Source organism: Helianthus annuus, chromosome 9 (assembly GCF_002127325.2).
Source record: "Helianthus annuus cultivar XRQ/B chromosome 9, HanXRQr2.0-SUNRISE, whole genome shotgun sequence".
Taxonomy (NCBI): Eukaryota; Viridiplantae; Streptophyta; class Magnoliopsida; order Asterales; family Asteraceae; genus Helianthus; species Helianthus annuus.
This window is the reverse complement of record NC_035441.2, coordinates 114,123,384-114,132,132: the sequence shown is the minus strand read 5'-3', so window position 1 is coordinate 114,132,132 and position 8,749 is coordinate 114,123,384. Positions and strand designations below refer to the sequence as shown.

At 31.0% G+C, this 8,749-nt stretch overlaps 1 protein-coding gene across 1 annotated transcript; it reads left to right on the top strand.

Moving 5' to 3' along the window:
- The first annotated feature begins 2,977 nt into the window (after nucleotides 1–2,977).
- On the top strand, nucleotides 2,978–7,167 carry LOC110878231 (amino acid permease 6). The gene is made up of 7 exons (XM_022126499.2): nucleotides 2,978–3,111; nucleotides 3,203–3,436; nucleotides 3,520–3,613; nucleotides 3,791–4,005; nucleotides 4,088–4,230; nucleotides 6,280–6,507; nucleotides 6,582–7,167. The coding sequence occupies exons 1-7, from the start codon at nucleotides 3,030–3,032 to the stop codon at nucleotides 7,002–7,004; spliced, it is 1,419 nt and encodes a 472-aa protein (XP_021982191.1). The 5' UTR covers nucleotides 2,978–3,029; the 3' UTR covers nucleotides 7,005–7,167.
- Nucleotides 7,168–8,749: the final 1,582 nt, after the last annotated feature.

Here is an 8,749-nt window from a genome sequence, read left to right as displayed (position 1 = left end):
CAGATTTAATCACCAGAATTCAAATTTTGATTTTTAAGATCTATGTAACCTTCATATTTCAACGGTATACACATGTGTACTTGGATATAAATAGAGCAGTACGTATGTGTACTCAGCATCGTACATAATGTGTACAGTAATTCACAGGTATACATCAAACATTCAATACAAAAAAAAATCTGAGATATCACAAAAACAGGCGATATACACATGTGTACATCGCATTAAAAACAGGGCAAAATCAGAATACACATGTGTACATCGCATTTAAACAGAGCAAGGATAATGAATTTAAAATAGGAAAGATATTATAGATAAGGAATTAAAATGAGAAATATGTAACTGATTTCAATTATTAAGATAATGATTTAAATCTATTTTTTTATATAATTACTTTCCTATTTAATTTATGAGAGAGAACATGATTTATGCAATCAATTTAAGATGAAATTACACATATACTTTTTTTTGTATTTAATTAAATGGAAAAAATTAACCACATAATTACCATCATGTCACTCATCTAAATCTCAAGATCATAGAAATCAAAGGCCAAGATGAGTTCATACAGTTCACAACTGAGGGGGGTGTTCACTCTCGAACCTAATCCTATGATGATAAGTGTCCCATGAATGGTTTCTTTTATTATATTAAAAATTGTACAATGAAGATAATATGATATAGTAAATCAAATAAATAATATTATAAATGAGAAGTACATTAAATTTAAACTTAATAATAATTATCTATAATTAGGTAGAAGAGATTAAACTAAATAATATTTAGTAGGAGATATATATATATATATAATTAATTAGAAGAGATCAAACTAAATATAATTAAATTAACTATAAAGTAGAAGAGATTAAACTAAATAATATTTAGTAGGAAAGTTATCTATAACTAATTGGAATAGATTAAACTAAATATAATTAGATTAAACTTAATAATATTTAGTAGGAGTGTTATTTACAAATAACAATTATCCATAAGGGATTATATTTAGTAGGAGAATTATCTATAATTAATGAGAAGATATTAAACTAAATAATAATTATTCATAAGAGATTAAACTAAATAATATTTAGTAGGAGAGTTATCTATAAATAATAATTATCCATAACCGATTGAGAAAATCAAAAGATACATGATCTAATATAATGACAAGTGTCCCATGAATGGTTTTTTATTATATAGCATAGATATATATTGTTTAACTATTTTTTTCTATTACACCATGCCAACACTACCATATTATGACATTAATATTTGAGTAAATTACTGTTTTTGCCCCCTGTGGTTTAGCCGGTTTAACCCTTTCAGCCTAAAAATGAATATTTTAACAAATCAAACCCTGAGGTTGCATTTTATAAAGGTTTTGGCTCCTGACACAAATTTTGTTACTATTTTGTAGTTAAGTGTAAGGGTAATTAGGTCATTATATACCTTAGGGGCTGTTTTTAATAATTACAAAGGTTTTTTAATATTTAATATATTATTAATGCAATTAATCAAGTTTTTTTTATTATTTTGTTATTTTCACAATCATTATTTAATAAAATATGTTTTATATATACGAATAAATATGTTTTTTCATTAAGCGTTTAATTTCTATAAACGTCCTTTTTAAAATCATTTGTTTTTTAACTTTTTTTTTAAACCGTATATCGTATGTAAAATTATTTCTTTTTAAACCGTTTATTTATTAAAATCGTTTTTTTAAGTTGTTTGCCTTTTAAAGTTTTTTTAAACAATTCATTTAACACTGTTCTTTTTAAAATCATTTTTTTACTTTTTTAAACAATTCTTTTTTTAAGTTGTTGATTATTAAATGCGTTTCTTAAACCGTTTCTTTTTGAACCGTTTTTGAAACCGTTCACTTTCGAAACTTTGTATTCAATTTACTTATGCCCGGTAGGAAAAATGAACGTTTTCAAAAATTGAAGGAATTAAAAAATGATCGATTTTAAACAAACGAGTGGTTTAAAAAACGAAGATTAAAAAAAGAACGTTTATAAAACAGCAAAACCTTAAAAAAATAAGTTAACAAGTGTAAGGTTTTAAAAAACATACGAATTTAATAAGCGAAAAGTTAAAAAAATAACGAATTTTGAATAAACAAAAGATCGAAAGAAATGAAAGATTTGAAAAAGAAATAAACCACTCTAAATAAAGTTTGAAAAATGAACGATCGTTTGCAAACTTTTATTAGAATGTTTCATCGTGTTTCAAATATTACATTTTTCTTATTTTTATACACGTCGTTTTTTAAAATTTTAAACACGAACAACTTAAAAAAGTGAGTTGTTTCAAAATGTTTAAAAAACAAATGATTTTAAAAAAAATGGTATGAAATGAAGTGTTTAAAAAACTTTAAAAGGCAAACGACTTTAAAAAGAAAAATTTTAAGAAAAACAAACGGTTTAAAAATGAACAATTTTAAAAACGATAGATGGTTTAAACAAAATATTAAAAAACAAATTATTTTTTAAAATGATATTTATAAAAACAAGCGGTTGATAATAATGCATATCTATTTGTTTATTTAAAACGTAAATTTTCTTAAATAATAATCGTGAAAATAATGAAATAATAAAAAGCCTTGAGTAATCGCATTAATAATCTTTCAAATATTATAAAAAAACTTTGTAATTGTAATTATTAAAAACTGCCCTTAAGGTATATAATTACCTAATTATTCTTACATTTAAAATATTCTTTTTGGGTTGAAAGAGTTAAACTAACTAAACCACATGGGCCAAAACAATAATTTATTTTTAACAATTATATGTATTTTCAACAAATCAGGAAAAAATAATACCTTTATTATGGGACGGTTCAATAGTCAATACTACTCTAGTCATAATCTAGTCATAAAGAAATGAATATGTTTTGACTTTTAAAGAAACCTTGTGTAATTTGATTTTCATTAAATGCTTTGTGACACTTTTACCCTTCTTTTCTCCTTTTAAATCCCTTCCACCGTTCACCTGCTCTACTAACCAATCCTCATCTCCGAACACACATCCATGGACACCCCTTCAACATTTCATATCACCAACGACCCGACTCCGAAGCACCTCGATGATGACGGTCGCGAGAAACGAACCGGTAAACATTTTACCAAAATTCAACTCATTTCATTTCATTTCATTGATACTTTCTTGGTTATGTAGTGACGTTTGTGGTTTGTTTTGGCTAGGGACTTGTTTGACCGCAAGCGCACACATTATAACTGCTGTGATTGGGTCTGGTGTGCTGTCGCTAGCATGGGCGATTGCGCAGCTAGGTTGGGTTGCTGGTCCAGCGGTTCTCATGACATTTTCGTTCATCACTTATTTCACCTCCATCCTTCTCGCTGACGCTTACCGTGCACCGGACCCGGTTCATGGGAAGCGTAACTACACCTACATGGATGCGGTTCGAGCCACTCTAGGTACAAAATGTTTAGTTTTACTAGATGTGTATTTTTTTTCTAGTTAAATGATTTATATCAAGGCCAAAATTGTCTTTAAACAGGAGGGAAAAAGGTGCTGTTATGTGGGATAGCTCAGTATGTCAACCTTGTTGGAGCTACTATCGGTTACACAATCACTGCTTCTATAAGCGTTGTGTAAGTACATTGAATCATATTAATTAGCTATCTAGAATTAATTAGTTATCTAAAAATTATATTTTTGTGTATTTATTTTCCGTTGACACCTCTCTTTTCTAAAATGTAAAATAAAACTCGTTTCGTAACTTATGGTTAATACATAAGTTTAATTACATTTTGCTATTTAATATACAGGGCAGTGAAAAAATCACATTGTTTTCACTATAACGGGCACGATGCACATTGTCAACCGTCGAATTATCCATACATGGCTGTGTTTGCAGCTGTACAGATAGTGTTAAGCCAAATCCCAAATTTTCATAAACTATCATGGTTATCGATACTAGCCGCAGTAATGTCTTATGCTTACTCTCTCATTGGACTCGGTCTCTCTATTGCTACAGTAGCAAGTAAGTTTTCACCTTTATACATTTTAAGGTATATTTTTTAAATAAATAGTAATAAAATAAATTATGTATTAAACATGTTCAGAAGGGGCGCACACGAAGACAACTCTAACGGGTACGGAAGTAGGACCGAATTTGTCGAGTTCAGAGAAGGCGTGGCGAACATTTCAAGCCATTGGAGACATTGCTTTCTCGTATGTTTTTTCAACTGTTCTTATCGAAATTCAGGTTCGTGTTTAATTATTTTATTTATTTCTTTTTAGGCATAAGTATAATTAGTTTTATAATTAATGTGCATTAAATACCTAGTTAATAGGCATCCTGGTGGAAAATCCGATACACATGAAAAGACTTTACTCGGAATAATATTAATACGTTAATAAATTAATTAACATTAACCAGTTAATTAAACGAAAGCGTATAAGTTTCTTGTTTCTACCATGTGTAGTGGGGCATTATAGGGCATTATAGGGCAAAAAAAACGCCCCCTTCTCCATTACATAGGGCATTATAGGGCAAAGAAAAATGGGTTTGGCGTTTTAATGAAAACGCCTAAATGAATTGTGGAAGGTTTGAATGGGTTTGACTAGCCAATGAGAAAATAGTTTTTTTTTTTTTTTTGTTTAATGATTGGTAGGGCATTATAGGGCATTATGCCCACTACACCACTTTTGTTATAATGCTCAAGTGTGACTAGGATGCCACATGTCATATAATGCCCCATGGTGGGGGCATTATAAATTGCTACCACTACACATGTTCTAAGAATAAGTATTTATATATTTGATTTGAAATGATATAAGTATTTATGTTTTTATATTTGATTGATAGGGTTGAGATCCTGTACAAACAGTGCTAATTATAAGAACCGTAAGAACAGATCTGAACCATTGTTAATTTAAATCAAGGGTTGATATTGATTATAAATAAAACTCTTATAATTAAAAATTACTACTAACAAATTAGGGGTAATTTTGTAAAATTGCTAGTCATTTGACCATTTTCTATTAAATACAAATTCCACCAAGGTTTTTTAAACTAAAATAACTTTTATATACTTCATTATTTTTTTTAAAAATATATACCATAAAATCAAGTATTTTTTTATCTTTAATATGAGTACCATATTGCTATACTTTTTTGTATTTATAAAAGTGTTTTTTAAAAAAAGTTAACAAAAGGTGTTTTATATTTGTGCTAATAAGGTGCTGATTATGTGTTAATTACAAAATAATACAAACAAACACCAAAAGTAGATATAATCAGCACATCTGGTGTGCTGATAATGGAGAACGATTGAAGATGTTGTGCTAATGTCGTTTATGTTGATAATGGAGAACGATTCGAGAACGATGTGCTGATAATGAAGAACGATTAATGATGTTGTGCTAATTATATAGTGTTGTGCTGATTATATTTTTTGTAATTATTTTTAATTAGTTATAAATAAATATGGTCAAAAAGTCTAAATTACCCCTAAACTAATTTTTTATTGATGGACACTTGTCAATTATGTATTGGTTCTTATGGTTCTTACAAACTTAAGTGTTTGTATTTGATCCCATTCCTTGATTGATATGATGTAAATTAAACAGCGTTTGTTTGCGCTTTAAAAACCATTAAATAATATTTTTAATAACACACAAAAAACGAGGCATTGATTTCGTTTGACAGATGTCACAATCAGTCCTTCAAGTTAGAAAATTGACAAATTAGCCACAAACTTTTTATGCCATGTGAATATCTGCCTTCTCCAATCACAAAAATACTAATGCTTTACACCGAACCTTTCTAGACCTGTTACCTGTAATGTTTGCTTCATTATCGTCTATGTAACTAATGGCATGTGATTAACGATAACGGATCTAAGTGCATTATCGTTAATTTCTCATAATTATGTGCCTTTAAGTCTAGCCTGCTTTGTAGAGGTTCATGCCTCTTAGAGTGGAGATCCTAGGTTCAAAGCCTTTTAGAATATTTCGGTTGCATATGATGTGTTTGGGGATAAAAAAAACTTGTAAAATTTCTCCGCGCGTTGCGACTAGAATTCAATCGGTATCAGTTCAGTTTAATATAGTATCAATATAATAATGGAACTCGGTATAGCAATCAAAAGCGATAAAAAACGAATATCAATACTTAATCGATATTATTAAGACAATGTAAGTTGGAGCCGTTTTAGCAAAATTTATATAGAAAACATTAAAAAGAGTATTATGACCAATGTTTATCTGTTTTAATTGTACGTAATAATCATCATAATCTAAACAAATACAGGACACTTTGAAATCGCATCCACCAGAAAACAAGACGATGAAGAGAGCATCACTTATCGGTGTTCTAACGACGACAGTGTTTTACATGCTTTGCGGTTGCATCGGTTATGCAGCATTTGGGAATGATGCACCGGGCAACTTCCTAACCGGTTTTGGTTTCTATGAACCATTTTGGCTCATCGACATTGCAAATATTTGCATTGCCGTTCACCTTGTAGGCGCATATCAGGTTTGTATAAAATCATCTAAACTATATTTTTATAACAAGTAACATTTTATTACTAAAAATGTGAGTGGTTTCAGGTCTTTTGCCAACCTATATTCGGGTTTGTCGAGAAGAAATGTAAGCAACGCTGGCCTGAGAGCAAGTTTATAACGACTGAACATGTGGTTAACGTGCCATGTTGCGGGGAGTACCCCGTTAACATGTTTAGGTTGGTGTGGAGAACAGCCTATGTGGCGTTAACCGCATTGGTCGCAATGATTTTCCCCTTCTTCAATAGCTTTGTGGGGTTGATAGGGGCGGTTTCATTTTTCCCTTTGACAGTTTATTTTCCGATAGAGATGTATATCGCTCGGGCCAAGATACCGAAGTTTTCGTTCACTTGGGTTTGGCTAAAGATCCTGACTTATACTTGTTTAGTGGTTTCGTTGGTCGCGGCTGTCGGATCCATCAAAGGATTGTTGACTGAGCTCAAGAAATATCAACCATTCAAGACAGAATAAATGTTATACAACATGTCGAAGGAGAGTAGCATTTGTAGTAGTCGACTATGTATGTAATGAAGTAATTGTAAGAAGTTGCATGATACAAATGATGACTTATTTTGATTGTGTTCTGTATTTTATCTTAGTCATCATGATTATTTCACTAGATGTTTCTGGCAGAATAACCATCAATCAATCGCGGTAGTGACCGCTTTTATTATCACGCACAAGTATATTATGATTCTTTGTATTCACGATAAAACATCCACACACCCTATACCATAATTAGAAGTGATAGCAGTTAAGGTTTACGCTGTCTATAATATATATAATATCACAACTTTTTTTTGACGAAGGCGATCAGCCATATAAAAACTTTATGTCTAGTTTCGTCGTTCCATATTACCCGTGTGATTAGGTTAATTTGGTCCCGAAAAAAGTCAATATTTTTGGTTGGCGAGCAGAACATGATCGGTTGCTGACACTGGTTGCATTACAGAAATGACGGATATTTCGGGGCTTGATGAGATGTAGGCTGTGCGGGGAAAATAATGAAACAACTGACCACCTATTCACATTGTGTTATGTCGCTACAACTATATGGAATCGGGTTAGTACTTGGTGCAAGATCCAACATATTAATGCGTTTTCTTTTAAAGGTATGCTAGAGATACACAAGCGCTTAGGAGCAGCATGTTTCAAACAACACACTATACAAGTAATCTTGGTTGTGTGTTGGGTAATCTGAATAGGGATGGCAAAAATACCCGAGCCCGACGGGTATACCCGAAACTCGACACAAATGGGACGGGTATACCCGATACCCGACGGGTATTGGGCCGGGTATGGGATTAGCTTTAAAAATTTTCGCGGGTATGGGTCGGGTAGGGGATTAGGTGATACCCGACCCGATTACCCGAAACACATACCCGTTTACCCGAACTATATACCCGATCATATACCTGAAGTTTTTAGTTTATATTTTTATTTTCCATTAACCCTTATCTATTAATGATTTATTTTAGTATGTTTATAATGTTAAAAAATGAATCTTCTTTTAGCATATGTATTTGATAATAATAGTATTTATATTTTGTATCTTGTGAAGTATATACATATAAGTTTATAAATATTATAAAGTTATTATTAATTTATGATAAAACTTATATTTATGTAATGTATATTTTTAATTTATATTAGTTGTTGCATAAATAAAATTATATAATAATTATAATAGTAAAAATGTATTTGGAAATCCCAATATATATTTTTTAACAAACTAATGGGTATACCCGATACCCGTGGGTATACCCGGTACCTGACGGGTAATTACCCGACAAATACCCGACGGGTATTGGGTCGGGTATGGGACACGATTTTACAACCGGGTATGGGTATGGGATTACCAATACCCGACCCGAACCCGACCCATTGCCATCCCTAAATCTGAAGAACCAGAAATCAGCTAATTCTTGCAGGAAAAAGAGTAGTTACTGACCAGGTTTTGGTGAGATTCAAAACACCGCATACTTATGGGTTCTAAACCGGTTGAAGAACCGTACTGTGGATTAGGGTGAATGGGTGTCTTTTTCTTTGTAATATGTTAATGTTTAGTTCGAACTATGGGTTAGTGAATTGGCAGATGGGTGGTTTCGGTAGCTCCTGGCTAGGTTTTTTTTTTTTTTTTTTTTTTTTTTTTTTTACAATGAATTTCATTAAAACAAACAACAAAGCCACAAAAGCCACAAAAAAGGCACAGCGAC

Coding starts and splice junctions, on each gene's coding strand:
- LOC110878231 (XM_022126499.2), top strand. CDS start 3,030: ATGGACACCCCTTCAACATTTCATATCACCAACGACCCGACTCCGAAG. Junction 3,614..3,790: donor ACTGCTTCTATAAGCGTTGT/GTAAGTACATTG, acceptor TTTAATATACAG/GGCAGTGAAAAAATCACATT. Junction 6,508..6,581: donor ACCTTGTAGGCGCATATCAG/GTTTGTATAAAA, acceptor GAGTGGTTTCAG/GTCTTTTGCCAACCTATATT.